General features: G+C 41.0%; 1 protein-coding gene across 1 annotated transcript; it reads right to left on the bottom strand.

Moving 5' to 3' along the window:
• Positions 1-1,938: 1,938 nt before the first annotated feature.
• On the bottom strand, positions 1,939-17,072 carry LOC129771093 (uncharacterized). Its single transcript, XM_055774418.1, has 6 exons — positions 16,874-17,072; positions 3,461-3,832; positions 3,176-3,403; positions 2,612-3,112; positions 2,294-2,557; positions 1,939-2,225 (listed from the first exon to the last, which is right to left on the bottom strand). Exons 1-6 carry the CDS (start codon positions 16,941-16,943, stop codon positions 2,026-2,028), a joined length of 1,635 nt encoding a protein of 544 aa, XP_055630393.1. The 5' UTR covers positions 16,944-17,072; the 3' UTR covers positions 1,939-2,025.
• Positions 17,073-17,425: the final 353 nt, after the last annotated feature.

The raw sequence follows: 17,425 nt of genomic DNA, 5'->3' as shown, positions 1-17,425 counted from the left end.
AATGCATTGATGCATTCTCAAAGGCACCAACGAAGCCCTTATGATGACGGAAAACAAACAATGTTAACTGCTTGGAAAAAGACTGAATTATGCCACACATCTTGTACTCTGCTGTAAAACCCGTCGATGCGAATTCGCTGATGAGTTTGTCAAGAGCGACCGCCTTCACCACCATCGGGGGAGCTTGATTTTGGTTGCTGACTGGGTAACGGCGTATACATTTTTGACCGACGCGCCGAAATCGCCCACTTCACTGTTGTGCGATGCGGTGTCACACTCGCGAAGGCTCGGTTCAGTGCGAGCGCTTTTTACTGCACCAACATCGCGTGCATCATTAGATGACGCTTGCCTCGAAATTTAATTGCCCCTGGCAATGCGTTCGTTTTTGGAGGGCTCCAGCTTGCCTTCCTTTTCTTCTTGCTCATCACACACTACGCGAAGCGTCCAATTTATGACGCGGAAAGAAAAACACACGATACGAGTAACGCGAAAAACGAACAGAAAAACCAAACGACGATATCTAAGTTGTTTTACCACTGGTGGGATCCAATCTCAGATCGAAGCGCAGCGAAAGCAAAGTGAACTGGATTGCTCAACAGTCCGATGCCGAATGAAAGTTTGCCTTAGCGAGATCCACTGTTTATACTGTAGGCAAGTATTACCCTTCATTCTTCTATCTTTCCTTTGTTCACGGGGACTTTAAATCCTACGATTTCCCCTTCGTTGGTCGGCGATAAGATGCCCGTTATTGACAGCTCTGTTCGGGAAAGCACACAAATGGACAGAATAAATGTATGGGAAAATGGAAACGCTTAAAGTTTTCATGAATTTTAATCATTTAAAACCAGGGGATTCTAATGTATAGCATATTGAACAAATCTTAGGGAATTTCCGATTTGTTTAGTAAATATGTAAATCGCCAAAATCCGTTCGCTGCAAAAATAGTTATTAACTTTATTTCATAAAAACGTGACCTGTTTTCTGATTTAGCACCCTTAATGAAAGACGTAGTTCTACATCAAAAAAGATTACGTAGTCCATTATAACATTATGTAACATTATAACGTGTTACATGGCATTTGCTCTTTTTTTTTACTTACAAACCGAATATGTTCAATTCAATTGAAATCGAAAATTGTTTCATTCAATCAATAATTGAATCAATACAAATAAATGATTAGTAAGCCATCAGTAGTCCATGTCAACCTAGCGATTATATCATAGACATAACCAACCAATTTTTCTAGAAACACAGTTAACACACAAGGCGATTATATATTTGTATGGCTTCATCATCGCGCAACGTCAGCATAGCCACCCATAAACATCATTCCTGACGAAGTGCAGAAGATCATAAATTAGCCACCCAGCGGACAGGCGGGCGATCGAGATATAAACATTGACCCGATGGATTATTGGGAGCGGAATTTTCCCAGGAAATCAATAGCATGATTTCATCATGCTATTTCACAACGACGCATTGCAGAATCAATATAAATAGAGCAGGGCCATGTTTGTAAGAGTAGAGAGACGAATGAACTCTCAGAGTTTAAAGTCTCTCTAATTCAATACCTTCCTTCCTTGTAAGAGTAGAGACGAATGAACTCTCGGAGTTTAAAGTCTCTCTAATTCAATACCGTTTCCGTTGTAAGAGTCAGTTTCGATTCAGTTTTAGTTTAGATTTAATCTAGTTATAATTAAAAGTGGAGCATAGCTTCAAATAGTTTTTTTTCCTTTAACCAAGGGAGGGAAAGTTAACTTATGTATTGCCATATGTTAGCTTGGGACGCTAAGTGATAGAGTAAGCATGACCTTAAGGCATTTATGTAATAATGCTGATTCACATCAGTCTGTTAAAAACTAAGATTTAGGACGTATTTCGAATGTGTTCCTAATGTGTGATTAACTGTTACGAGAGAGGATTCAACTTAAACACCATTTGATTGGTAGCCTAAATAAACCACTTTAATTCATAATTCATTCCAATAATTTGACTAAAGTATTCGCACAACCCAAACTATTCATTTACTTAAATACACCTAAAATCACAAACACGGAACACAGCGCTACGAGAAGCCAACTGACGGCGTGCTTCCCCGCAGAATTTAGCCTAGCTTTGGAGATACCATTGCAGTTCCCGGTGGAACATCGTACACACTGCTTCTGGTTGAGTCCGTCGCAGGCATTGACACCATTTCCCAGATCCGATTGACAACCTCGTTCGACTGAAACGGTAATTACACACGTGTTAGCAAGTGCACTGGAAAGAAGGAATGCGAAGAGCAAGGCTTACAAATTTTGTTGACATCACGGGCGTAGCATTGGTCCTTGTCGATGTATAACTGGCAATAGTTGGAACTCTTATCCCCGGTGAGTTGTTCGGTACAGATTTTCTCCGTTTCTCCGGCGGCTTTGCACTGATAGCAGCGTAGACGATTCTTGGGGAAGATGTCCTTGTTGCACCCTTCCGCCTTACAAATCTCGCAGGTAGTTCCTGTGCACGCTTGGACCTCACTCTGGGCGAGGTCACCTTTGCAGCCTCGGCTCAGAATTCCACCTGTGAATCGAGCTATGAACAAACGTCTACAAGTTGGTAAGACTTACTACCTACCCTCAATAACTTTGGAGTAACATTCCTCCCCGGATTCTTTAGCGCAGGGCTGCGTTTGGGCAGTACCCAACAGACAGCTTCCGGCCGTGTCCTTATCGGTGCGGCATTGCAGACATCGATCCTTCGAATCTAGCGTGCTGGATGCTCCTCTGTTGCACGCGTCCTCTGTACATGATCTGCACTGTCTGTTGTTCTCGCATGCATCCTTGTTCGTCCCCAGATCGGCTTCGCATCCGCGGACCACTTTGGAACTCTCTAGTCGCGCGTAGCATAGGTTCGCAGCTTTGTAAGTTTTGCAGAACTGCGCTTTGCTATCGTCCGTTTGTTCAGCGGCGCACGTGGCTTCGTTGGTCTCCATGCACTGATGGCATCGGAGCCAGCTTTCTTTGTTGCATCCGCCAGTGGCTGAGCAGGTCATGCACGTGGTGTCATTCTGGAGCTTACATTTGGTTTGCTCAGTCAAGCTGAGCTTCGAGAGACAGTCCCTCTCGAGTAGGTTATCTAGAATTATACCAAGATCGTACAGGAACGATACTCCTTGACTCAAGTGCACAAGCAACTTACTATTGATCCGAGAGTAGCAGACATCCTCACGTTGATCGCAATCAACCGCCTCGGTTGTCCCGTTTATGCACATTGGATTCGTTGAATTACATCGGTGACACTTGGTGTACGCCTGTAGTGTTTCTTTCGACAGTTTGTTGCACACGTCACCTTGACATGTCTCGCAATATTTGACGTTCGTGCACTCCGTTTCCACATTGGCAATATCCGATGAACAACCTCGAACGACTAGGGTTAGGAAGAAAAGTGTGTAACACAGTCAATGTCATACTGAAACCTTGTTACCTGTCTCTTCTACCACTTTGGAGTAACACCGATCGTTCTGTTGATAATGCTTGCAAAACGCCGTTGTACTTGAGTCCGTTTGTTCTTTACCACAGTTCGGATCACTTTGCAGGCATGTGTAACACTTCAACCACTTGGCGCTGTTGCAGCCCGGTTGGTTGCAGGTCATACAGGTGGTATCGGTCGCGTTGGTGCACTTGGTCTGATCTTCCCCGGAGAGATCCTGTACACAGCCCCGAACGATCGAATTGTTTGCGAGTCGCCAGAAGCACGGCTGGTCGGCTTCCTGTTCGCAATCAGTGGCAGTGATGTTTCCCTGGGCGCAGTCGCTTGTGTTATTTGCGCTTGTGCACTGTATGCAACTGGATTTCGCTATCGGGGTGTGAAGAAGGTTCTTAGGGTTAATCTAATTTGATCGAGAAAGATGTGAGTGGAATTTGGAATAATATTTCTTTATTACTGTCTCTTCGAAATATTGCGTGAAAAAACTATACATCTTGACGAAAGGTAGCGTAGATTGAAAGGATTTGATTGTTTTTTGTCGCTAAGTTGATATAATCTTCTATAATGACGCAAAGTTTGTGTGCGATCTGTCATTTGTTTAGTATATAATACTCGAATTTGATAGCTTCCGATAAGAATGTTTTGCAGTTTTGCAGTAACGCCCCATAAAATATGTTTTTCGTTTCACTTGGAATATTGTTTTAATAATTAGCTCAACCAAAGACTACTAAGGGTATCTGACAATACTCCATTTTTTTGGGGGCTGCTAAAAGTGTTAGATGTTGATTCGGGAGCCATTTTGACGTAGGACTACGTCTTTCATTTCTATACCGGGGTGTGAAGTTTCGAAAACGAAAGCGTTACGCCGGAGACCGAGATTTTGAGCGTTAACAGCTCCGAAACAACTGAACGAAATGGTATGATAAACAGTTCATACGAAAGATAAAATGTCTACGCGTTATATACTTGTTACTTTTTGATCCAAAAACATGTTTCAATAGCCTTAAAATTGCTTTCAAAACAGGCTATTGAAATCACCAATAGATATATAAGCGAGCGCCGCTCGGAAATCCACTCAGTTATAATTGAACAGAGATTAAGGTACCATCGCCGGAATGAATGGATGTTTCCCTAACACAGACTTCAAAACCATGGAGGAGAGTTTGCGCTTTTGCAAATTGGAATGTTTTCCTAACACAGACATCAAAACCATGGAGCCAAGGAAAACTGGCATTGCAAAGTAGATGCAAGCAGCGGATACTTTCGTACTCGTTTGCGCTTTTGCAAATCGGAATGTTTCCCAAACACAGACTTCAAAACCATGGAGCCTGGGGAAATCGGCATTGTAAAATAGATGCAAGCTGCTGGTACCTTTGTACTCATTCGCGCTTTTACAAATTTGAATGTTTCTCTAACCATGGAGCCAAGGGAAATCGATACAAATAGATACAAGCAGCGGGTACTTTTGTATTCTTTTGTGTTTTTGCAAATCGGAATGTTTCCCTAACACAGACTTCAAAGCCATGGAGCATGCATTTTTACACTCCGTTTGATGATTAGTTAAAATGTTGATAGCTATTTGCTGCGATAACCACTACCATAATGCATGAATTGACCTAAATTGGGATTTGTTCGCAATTGAATTCGTGAATTGTTTCATTCATTCACTAGTTTAATCAATAATTTAATCAACAGTTCTGCACAGCGGCGATATCGTACCCAATGAGGAGCATTCGAAGTGCGATTATTGCTAATTGAAAAAACACAAATGATTACTAAGCCAACGGCAGACCTACGTCAACCTTGCGGTTATATCATAGGTATAACCCATCCATAGTTTTCATGTAAACAAATTTCGAGTTTAGAGAGCACGGATTTTGATGATTTGAATTTCAATTGTATGGTAAATTCTCTGAATTTATACGTTATACATTACGGTTTCCAGAAATGATTGAAATCAAGGAAAATAAATATAAATATGAGTACCTGTTTGGATGTCCATATTCTATTCTGCTACTGTGTTGAACTATATTTTTACCACAGAACGCATCTTCAGAGTATGCAAGAAACAAGCGTAGTGTAGAGCAGAATCAAAGCAGAAGAGAAATATTAATCCTTTTCCGTACAGTATCGAGTCTCACTCGTGGTGTACTTGCATAATATAGGGCGCTAGAACGCTCGGTGGAGCGGTGAAATCACTTGATGTGTGACGTATTAAATAATACGGGAAAGGGTTAAATAGGACGAACGTCTACGGTTTTCAAACCGCGGAATTGTTCAATTGATCTCGCGAGAACAAGAATGAATCATGAATCAATTTCGTTCAGCTGTGTCTACAAAACAACGCAGACCCATCGGTTCTTTTCAGGGCCACAAAAAATTCCGACTAAAGAGTTATTTTAGAAATTACGATACATTCTAAAAATTTTTTTTTTATTAATTTCTGGCTGAAGAGAGCTTCTGTGAACTCAGGAATGTGTTTGAATCTATTGGTGTAATGATGTTATTTTCAATCATAGAGGCTTTAAGCTTTCTTAGTTCATTCGCATCTAGCCTTGAAGAAGACCAAGTTGAAAAATCAAACTGAACAACTCGGCATTGAGAAATACTACATGGAAAGTCGTGCTGCCGTCCGGTCGCTACACTCTGTCCAACTTTTAGAAGACCAGGTGAAGATCTTGCTGCTTTGTGTTATTGTAAACAAACAACGCTTCAATTTTTTTTCTAGTATATTGGCGTTGGTAACTACCATACACTGTATGGTTTTCATATATGTGTGTGTAAACAAATGATTTCGGCATTTTCCAGATTTGTTGATCAAAAGACGGGTGGGTTATGTCGGGGACATAACCGGAGTGACGTAGGACTATACAAAAGGGACAGCTTTTGTTAAATATATATTTTAAATATATTGTTTTATTTTTTTCTCCTACGTGAATACCTACCTATCTACCTGAAAAATGGATTAGTTTACTGTTTACTCTTTATGAATATGTTGATGGTTCTGAAAAGAACCTTTGGTGTTGTGTTTTTGTTATCACTCGATATTCCCATTTTGTTCGGTTAAACCTTCCTGTTTAGCTATTGCGTTTGCCACTCGCTACAGCTTTCCCAGTTGGAAAATTTCTTCCCATCCAGCTTGTGACATGTTGTTCAGTAAATTACATTTAATGCGACGTGTCGGAGAAACACTTTGCCACTCACTGAAACTAATTGTTGCCTTGATGAGCGCCGAACCGAAGCTGCTCTGTTCTTGATGCGGGTTTTCTGATTGTCGTGAGCAGCTTTGCAAGCCAACTCGAGCACTCCGACGGCCGAAACTCTATAATCGCTGTTAGGTATACTGGTGCTCCGGCACCAATCCGTTCGGCCTAGTTACCCTTGCGGAGCAATCAGTGAATGCGACCAACAGGGAACTGGAGACCTGCACGGTTCGAGTGAGACTTTGCCTTTCCCTTAACTTGTCCTCCTTTGTTGCGTCCACGATGCCGATGCCGTACAACCACACGGGTTTACGGTTTGAAAGAAAATAAGTTATTTTTTTGAGGTCCGCGTGTATTACACTCTAGCGGTACACACTCACAGGATAGAGACAAATACGTAGACTCAGCCAAAGGGGCGAGTCCAACGAGACGAACGAATGAGCGTTAAAAGGGAGCGATGGCAAAAAAATACATTCATTACGATTTGTTCGCTCGTTGGATTCACATGCAGGCTAAAAAGGGTCCTTTTCAGGATCACAAAATTATCTTCAATCTAAAGAGTTTTGACGTAGGACTACGTCTTTCATTTCTATACCGGGGTGTAAAACCAAAGTTTCGAGAACGAAAGCGTTACGCTGGAGACCGAGATTTTGAGCGTTAATAGCTCTTAAACAACTGAACGAAATGGTATGATAAACACTTCATTTGAAAGATAAAATGTCTACGCGTCATATACTTGTTACTTTTTCATCCAAAAACTTGTTTCAATAGTCTTAAAATTGCTTTCAAAACAGGCTATTGAAATCACCAATCGGTATATAAGCGAGCGCCGCTCGTAAACCCACTCAGTTATGATTGAACAGCGATTGGAGCATGTTGTCGCTGTTGTTGTGAAGCTAATTTCGTTTATCATGAAAACGCTGATGAACGGTGTCTTCAAGAGCCTGTTTGTGCACCTAAGGCCAAAAGGGAATCCATCAGGAGGAGAGTGATGCCACGGTTCCGCTTGAAACATCGGAGCAGCCGCCACACACACACACACACACATACACGCGCGGAATTCTCGTTGCTATCATCGTTGCTGAAAAATAATCTGCCAGTTCCCCTGGGAATTGAAAAATACATTCATGCGAAATAGTTTATTTTAATGTTTTCTATCCATATAACACTGCAACCAAATACATTTGGTTTTGTTATTTTTCAATCAATCGCAATTAACGAGCCTTTATAAAAATATATATTGGGGGAAAAAAAAAAATCGCAATTAACAGGAAAGCTTCTGAATATTTTTTTTCCCCATCAGTGGAAATTTTCGTATCCAATATTGGATGCATAACATGAAAAACGGAAAAAAAACATCGCGAAAATCAAGTCATTTTCGAGCGATTATTTGCTTTCTACTCATATTATGCTGCGCCCAAATACATTTCGTTTTGGATTTTTTCAATCAAGTGCGATCAACGTAAGCCAAGTCTTTCGGCAATTTATTAGAGGTGCAATGAATCTTTAGGAATTCCCGCTCTACGCGCACTGGCAAACAATGTTTACTCAACAATTTCTCAAACGAGAAATGGGTGTTGTGAGAAAGGATTAGCGAACGCGAAAACGACAAACGGGAGAAAGATACGTTTGGAGGTTGAAGGAAATTGGCAGAAAACTTCTTCATTCTATCATTCAAATAATGTGATTCATACCACATCGTTTTGCCAGAAAGAGATTATTAATGCTCAAAGGAGGAATCGAGTCCTCCGAGGAAATTACCCAGCGCAAATTAGAGTCGACTATCGATTGCGGCATTCGTACACAAATAATTTTATAATGCATTTTCACCAAAGTGATTTCTTCGGATATATTCACTACATCATGTCATGTATTTCATATTCTTCATAAGGAAATCCATATCCATGGCACCTATCGGTAACGAATTATTATCGAAACTACGATTTTCGCTAAATGCTCCTTTCAGTTCGGCCTGTAAAAAACTTTTCTGTACTCTAATCCATCAAATTTGGAGCCCTGAAAAGGGCCGTTGATTATATGCTAAGCTAATATAGCACGCTCTCCTCGGATACGATGGGCCAGCTGGATGTCCTTGGGCATGATGTGACGCGTTTTGCATGGATAGCACACAAATTGGTATCTTCGAATAAGCCTCCTGCAGCGTCATAACCGCGGAACTTTGGAAGCGCAAGTCGGTTTTGAAGTCCTGAGCAATTCCACGAACCAAATGCTGCAAAGGTAGCTTGCGGATCAGCAATTCGGTCGACTTCTGATAGCGACGAATTTCATGCGAAGTTCTCGGTCGATAACGATGTGGCTTCTTCACGCTTCCTGCGGCTGATGCGCTTATCCGGGCTGCTTTCGTGGTGCCTTACCACCGAATGACTAACGAGCTGTCTGCGAAAGACTAACGAGCTCGAGTCCTCACGGTGCGAGAGTAGAGTAAGAAAGGAAGCGTCATTTTATAAACCATAAAAGTATAGAATCTAAATCCCACCCTTATTATATTCGTGAGTATACAGTAAGCTTATACAATAAAGAGGGTGGGGTTTACATTCGATTCTTTTATGTTTTATAAAATAACACTTCCCTTGCTTTCGTTCATTTCTTACTCTACTCTCGCACCGTGAGGACTCGTTTCATCTGGACTAAGCAGACAGCTCGTTAGTCTTTCGGTGGTAAGGCACCACGAAAGCAGCTCGGATAAGCGCATCAGCCGCAGGAAGCGTGAAGAAACCACATCGCTATCGACCGGGAACTTCGCATGAAATTCGTCGCTATCAGAAGTCGACCGAATTGCTGATCCGCAAGCTACCTTTGCAGCATTTGGTTCGTGGAATTGCTCAGGACTTCAAAACCGACTTGCGCTTCCAAAGTTCCGCGGTTATGACGCTGCAGGAGGCTTATTCGAAGATACCAATTTGTGTGCTATCCATGCAAAACGCGTCACATCATGCCCAAGGACATCCAGCTGTCCCATCGTATCCGAGGAGAGAGTGCTATATTAGCTTAGCATATAATCAACAGCCCTTTCCAGGGCTCCAAATTTGATGGATTAGAGTTCAGAAAAGTTTTTTACAGGCCGAACTGAAAGGAGCATTTAGCGAAAATCGTGGTGTCGATGATAATTCGATACCGATAGGTGCCATGGATATGGATTTTATAATGAAAAACATGAAATATATGACATGATGTAGTGAATATATCCCCATATCGAAGAAATCACTTTGATGAAACTGTTTACCGTTTGTCGTTTTTAATTGTTGGGAAAGGGCATTATTTCTGCTGACTAAATTCCAAGAAAAAATCAATTCCTTCTTTAAGCGTGATTCATTCTGCTTCGGATCAACGGAACAGTATGATAATCATTTCATACAAAAGATAAAATGTCCAAGAGTTATATGATTGCTATTTATTGAGTCGAAAAATTGTTTCAATAGCTTAATGATAGCTTCGAAAACAGGTTATTGAAATCATTCGTATCCGTATGTAGCGCGCCCACTTGGAAGCCCATTAATCTTATTGGAATGTGAGATGGGGAAGCTCATACTTACGTCCATGCATTATGCTGTACACTACAGACTTTTTTTCTCCGTACTGATTAAGAAGCCGACCGAACTATCGGTCGACAAGTCAGTCTGCAGTCGGCGGGGGCTCTTAATTTCGTTTTTGCAGGCCGAACCGAAAAAATTTCAGTCGAGTTAACTCTTTTTTACAGTAATGCTTTTGAATCCGGACACTTTGCATTACATTCAATATCATACCACAGCCATAACATTTTTTTCATGTTGAATTTATGCGATTAATAGTTGCTAATATAGTTACTGATAGTTTCGTGATAGTTACTTATCAATCGCATTAATTCAACATGCAGAAAATGTTGTGGCTGCGGTATGGTATTAAATGTAACGCAAAGTGTCCGGATTCAAATACATTACTGTATACTTACTTCGATGTTATTCGTTTCTCTCTCAGGGTAAGCAACGAATATAATAAGGGTGGGGAAGGAAGGAAGGTATTGAATTAGAGAGACTTTAAACTCTGAGAGTTCATTCGTCTCTACAAAGGGTGGGGTTTAGATTCTATACTTTTATGGTTTATAAAATGACGCTTCCTTTGCTTTCGTTCATTTCTTACTCTACTCTCGCACCGTGACGACTCGTTTGTTTGGGACCAAGCAGATAGATAGTTAGTCTTTCAGTGGTAAGGCACACGAAAGCAGCTCGGATAAGCGCACCAGCCGCAGGATAGGTGAAGAAGCCACATCGCTATCGACCGGGAACTTTGCGTGAAATTCATCGCTATCGTAAGTCGACCGAATTGCTGATCCGCAAGCTACCTTTGCAGCTTTTGGATCGTGGAATCGCTCAGGACTTCAAAACCGACTTGCGCTTCCAAAGTTCCGCGGTTATGACGCTGCAGGAGGCTTATTCGAAGATACAAATTTGTGTGCTATCCACGCAAAACGCGTCACATCATGCCCAAGGACATTCAGCTGGCCCATCGAATCCAAGGAGAGGGTGCTATATTAGCTTAGCATATAATCATCGGCCCTTTTCAGGGCTCCAAATTTGATGGATTAGAGTTTAGAAAAGTTTTTTGCAGGCCAAACTGAAACGAGAATTTTCGTTTGGATGCCATACAGCATCGAGAAAATTCCGGAAAGATCTAATCGTTGCTGAAAAATAATCTGCCAGTTCCCTGGGAATTGAAGAATACATCCATGCGAAAGAGTTTATTTTAATGTTTTCTAATTATATGGCGAACACAGCGACCAAATACATTTGATTTCGTAATTTTTCAATCAAGTGTAATTAGCTGGAAAGCTTCTGAAGATTATTCTTTCCCATCAGTAGGATATTTTCGTATCCAATATTGGATGCATAACATGAAAAACGGAAAATGTTTCGTATCGCGAAAATTATATAATTTTCAATCGATTATTGCTCAGTCGCCGAAATTTTCATACTCAGAGAGTTCATTCTCCTCAAATTTGCCTTCCAAATTGCCATCGTAAACCACACCTTCTCTCGATTCAATCACGCACGAAAAGCATACTGAAATGATATTCTGGTGGTGAAACCGATTCATTTTTCGTGAGGCGTCGTGTACAAATTACGTAACGCGATAAGGGGGGAGGGGGTAGATGTTGCGTTACTTTCTGTTTATTAGAGATAGGAAATTGCGTTACGAAAGGGGGGGGGGGAGGCTGGTTCAAAATTCGGATTTTTAGCGTTACGTAATTTGTGCACGACGCCTGAGGACATCGACAAGACAACATCGTTACTGAACGAGCTGAACGGCGAGGGATCGACGGATTCATTACCTGGCCTGACCTGACCTGAGATGCAATCAGTTTGTTTTAACTGTGAGGGAGCGCAGAAAAGCCGATGCTGATACTCTCGTGACCAAGAGAGTATCAGCATCGAAATACGGTTCCTCGGGAAGACATAGAAGCAGCCGCCACACACACACATACATGCGCGCAACTCGTTATCGAGAGGAAACCTGGAAAAAAATGATCGTTGCTGAAAAATAATCTGCCAGTTCCCCTTGGAATTGAAAATTACATTCAAGCGAGTTCATTTTAATGTTTTCTATCCATATAATACTGCGACCACATACATTTGGTTTTGTGATTTGTCAATCAAGTGCAGTTAGCAGGAAAGCTTCTGAAGATTATTCTTCAGAACAAGGTTTTTTGTATCCAATATTGGATGCATAAAACCTTGGGTCTCCAACGTAACACTCTCGTTTTTGAAGTCACCCAAATATTTATTTATTCATTCATTCAGGATGGATTTAGATTCAACTTCAAACAAATGATCTCTAAATCAACGATAGTCCTACGTCACCCTTGCGGTTATACCATAGATATAACCCATAGATATAACCCACTGTTTTTTTGTTTTGTTATCACTCGATATCCCCATCTTGTTCGGCTAAACCTTTCTGTTTAGCGATTGCGTTTGCCACTCGCCACAGCTTTCACAGTTGGAAAATTTCTTCCCATCCAGCATTGTGACATGTTGTACAGTAAATTACATTCAATGCGACGTGCCGAAGCGTCACTCAGTGTCGCATTGGAGGCGATTTTAACCTGTAATTGAACATTTGCGATGACAGTGGTACAGTGTCGACTTTCAATGTGGGGTCATAATTTGGACCCCGAACTCTATGTCTACAAAAATGTCCAACTAAATAAGTCGCATTACATGTCCGTCCAATTAACTAAATGTCGAACTAATTGTAAATTACTGTACTTTCAATCTGGAAACAATTTAAGAATTGGTGAAAATTGAATAATCAGGAATGTCCCCAACTATCAATAAGCTCAGAACAACTGCCAAATTCACATACTCATCAGATCCTGGCAAACAAATTATGAAAAAATCAATTTGTGTTTTATTATTATTTTGGATAATGTTTTAGAAAGCATTGAACTGTATTTCCTAAACTCTTTTTTGGAAGGTTCAATGGCCCTGAAAAGCGCCCTGTTTTATGGAATGGTTCTAATTTAGAAAACTTAGTACTCGTGGTTTTGAAAAAAAAAACATTTCGAACGCCCTCGATGCCGCCTTGTTCTGGATTTGCCACCAAAGCAGTTTGTATAAAGAACAAACTTTTTTCTTCTGCTATCTGATGCCGTTTTGCGATTGCGTTTGCCACTCGCCACTCGCTGCAACTGCCTGTTGTCTTGATTTCCACCGAACCGAATGTGTTCTGTTCCGAATGCGGGTTTTCTTATCGTCGCGAGCAGCTTTGCCAGCTAACTTGATCACTTCGGCGGCCGAAACTATATAACGCCGGCTAGGTGGACTGGTGCACTGGTACTAACGCGCTCGGCCTAGCTACCCTTGCGGGGAACTTCAGATCAACACGATTCGAGCGGGATTTTGCCTTTCCCTTTACTTTTCCTCCTTTACCATGTCCAGACATGGCTGCTTGGGTTGGTTTGTTGATGTGTTGTGATGCGAACCGATGTGGTGTACGGTTTGAATGAGAATGATCGTTACGGCAGCGGAGCGGGGATTCTTAAACTGACTGGCTGGCTCGAGAATTACGCATGTGTGAGACTGCGACCAATGTTTCGTTCATTTTTTTCTTTTTCCTTTCCAATCGTACTTCATTCTATTTCGCTGCTGCTCTGGTTGCCCGTTTTGGTCGGTACGATTTGAGGAGCACAAAATGGACCAATAAAAAATGGGCACATAGTGCATTTTGACAATGCTTGATATTTCACAATTATTCAATTATTTATCTCAAGAAAAATGAAATGTTATTCGTTATGATAGATGCGTAGATATATTTCCTATCAATTGATGCAAAAATCTTTGCGATCTATTGAGAAATGCTCGAGTTATAAGCGTTCCAAATCTTGCATTTTTTCCTACTTGTTCAGTGCCTAGATTTCCATTTCACCCCCTATATCTTCCGGTTAGACGTAGTCCTACGTCAAAACAACTAAAACAACGGAAAATGTAACTGGTCTTATAGAAATTTGACAGTTGATAAATACGAAAACATTCATTCGCGCTCAGCGCTTGCACATACACCTACGGAAATCATGCAGTGTATGGTAATCACCAATACCTACTCACTAGAATATAAATTGAAGCATCGTTTGTTTACAATGACACAAAGCAGCACCTGGTCTTATAGAAGTTGGACAGGGTGTATTTAGTCTACCATTCCACCCTACTATGTGTTACACTGATATTCATTAATCATTTTCAGTCAGACAGTTGAACATTTGAGCTTCTGGCAGGAAAGCTAATTCTGATTTTTGTTCGTTACAACCAGTTTGACGGTTATGAGTATATATAACAAACGGTCCTTTTCAGGGCCACCATTTGGAGAGTTAAAAGAGTTAGAATAAAATATTTGTGAACAATGAGAAGAATTACATGAAAAACAATTGTTTCCAACAATCACAGTCCTACGTCAAACTACGTCCGTGCCCCTAGGCTCAGACCCTTTCTACTTTTTTCTAATTATTCTTATTTTGAAATATATTAATGAAAAAGTATGTTAGGTGTATGACCTTCAACAAAGTTATCGGAAATGTTATTAATTCATTAAAAACAATTATCTCACTTAAACTTTTTTAAAAACACTTTCTCCAAGTTTGAATTCAATCAGTACAAAAATAGACTAGGGGGTCTCCGTAGCCACATTGGTTGCGCGTTCGCTAAGTAAGCGATCGATCGTGAGTTCAAAACTCAGGGCCCTCATTGACCATCTTTGTGTTGTTACAGAATAACTACGTCCACGCAACAATCAACAGCGATGGAGATCAATCCACGGTCGAAATAAGATCGATTCATCCATACAACTGTTCTGCTCTGCAAGACACATCGGGCTGCTGTTCTATAAATAACTCAACAATGACCAATCAACTGTCTCCGCTGTCCGGTCTAAGCGTGGAAACACACTAGACGGCTCTACCGCGCGAATTTCACAATGACAAGTCGCAGCAGGAGCTTGATGTAAAACACATTCAGCGGCTTTCGACGGTTTCACTATCTGCCATTATTATATGTTTATAGACGGATGCAAGACGAGTCTATGGTACAAGGTACAACTGTTTGGACAGTAAGAGGATTAGAGGGGTGGTATATAAAGACAGAATGATGGGAAACGGAAGAGGGGATGTTTACCTGAGCGAGAGGGAGAGAGAACTTGATCACAAACATCCGAAATATTGCATTTCTCGACAATTTGGATGGAATACGATTATCCGCAGCAACATTACCGCAGATTGGATTTCACGTATTGGCTCCCCTGAGAGTACATTTATTATTGCCTTGCTTTATTTTCACTTTTCAATAGCGCATAAACACTAATACTCTCACAAAACCGTTGCGGCGCATCATCTCCATCGAGCCACCGCAGCGAATGAGGAACCGTACAACAGTGATTTTGGAACCGTACAAACCCGCCCCGCCTTGTGTGTTTTATATTATACACATTCCATCATCGAGGCTCCGCGGCGGTCTGTCATCGCAAAATCCTCGCGGGAGAGCCGTCCAGTGTGTTCCTACGCTAACTGGATAATGGAATAACAGAAGAAAAACTCTCACGCCTAAATGGCTACTGTGTAAATGTGTACCATATACAATGGTATAGAAGGGAATACTCTAACGCCGAGAAATGGCAACTGTGTAATGTGCTAATTATATATGAGGGGCTTAGAATGCAAGGGGTGTAAGTGACTTGATCGATTTCTCTTCATCAACTTTTTCTTTAGTTAATAACTCAATTGCAAAAACGTTCCAATTTAAGTTTGCTATAAAATCCGATAGACGGGGCTCTGACCTATCTTCCACATTGTAAAATACAGCTGGGAATGTATTTGCTGCTAAGTTATGACCAAAAGAGAGAGTCGATGTAGAGAAATCGATCAAATCACTTACACCCCTTTCATTCTAAGTCCCTCATATATGATAAACATGTGACATGTATGTATGTACGATTAAAATTCGGCTCTATTACAGCTAAAATGCTAATGAGCCTAAAATAAACAAAAGGGATCAAAAAAGATTATTCACACAGTTCAGCGAAACGTTACGAAAGTTAACCAAAGATTGAGCTTTTTTAAATTTTGTTTTGTTTTTCACCAATTTTTGTGGTGTCAGATAAATGAAGATAACCAATTGCGGAATGCGATCCAGCCCGTTTGCATGATGTAAACTTAAATTTTTTTTTCGCATATTTTTTTCTGGTTCGTACTAGAGGTAAAACATTAACCATGTAGAAACATACACTCGAGTTCGTACACTCCAATTAATGAGAGACACGGAAATTGGAATCAAATATCAATGTACTTTGAAAACACGTCCGGAGAGTAATATGTAACATATTGTCAAACCGAAATATATATTTCACAACTAGAGCACATTATATCAATACTTGTACATATCGCTGATAACAATGTTAGATAATTACTTCTAATGTTTTCGGTTAACTTTGGCATTCACCTAGTCACTAACGTGAGCACATTAAAAGCAGTTAATTGCCGCGGAATGTTTAAAATGGTCGATGACACAATTATTAATATAAACGGTTGCAACTAATAGTCTCACTTTTTTTTTTTAAATTATGTGATGTTCACACATTGATTTTTCACAATCAGGTAGAAATGCTTGGTGAGATCCTATTTTCTCACTATTAGAACAGTTCTATGCAATGTTGATTTGACACTAACCATCACTAACTGCACTGAGAAGGAGCACTCCGAGCAAGGTCCAGATAATAGTCCAGCGTTGACGAAACATCCTCGTCGGCAGTTCGGCAGATCTTTTCCACCGGTCAAAGCACAAAATCCTATATCACTACTAACTATCGAACGACAATAATTCTCGCGGCCCGGAAAAAGCAAAACCGCACAAAGAATGGAGCCACATCAGCGCTGGGCGCGCCCTTTTATAGCCCACTCGGCTCGAGTGGATTGGCATATCCACCGCCAATTACTCTTCTTCTTTAGCATACAATCAGGTGAGTCATGGTTATCAACGGGGGCCGCGGAATACACTTGACGCGACAGATGATACGGTGTCCGGTCGGTTCGGCGGATTTATCACTATCTGCGTTCAGTAACGGAGCTGAAGTTCCCCCCGTGTATCTTATCGGAGACGGCAATCTTGTTCTTCAGAATGGGGTAATTTCTAGGATGTTAATGACTCAAACCAAGCGATTCTCCGTGACCGTTAAATTGTTTTACATCTCACAAAAATACTGATAAACACTGGGTGTGATT

The sequence above is a fragment of the Toxorhynchites rutilus genome, chromosome 2 (genome assembly GCF_029784135.1).
Source record: "Toxorhynchites rutilus septentrionalis strain SRP chromosome 2, ASM2978413v1, whole genome shotgun sequence".
In the NCBI taxonomy this organism is placed as follows: Eukaryota; Metazoa; Arthropoda; class Insecta; order Diptera; family Culicidae; genus Toxorhynchites; species Toxorhynchites rutilus.
Note: the sequence above shows the minus strand (reverse complement) of the source record. Positions and strands in the feature narration are given on the sequence as shown.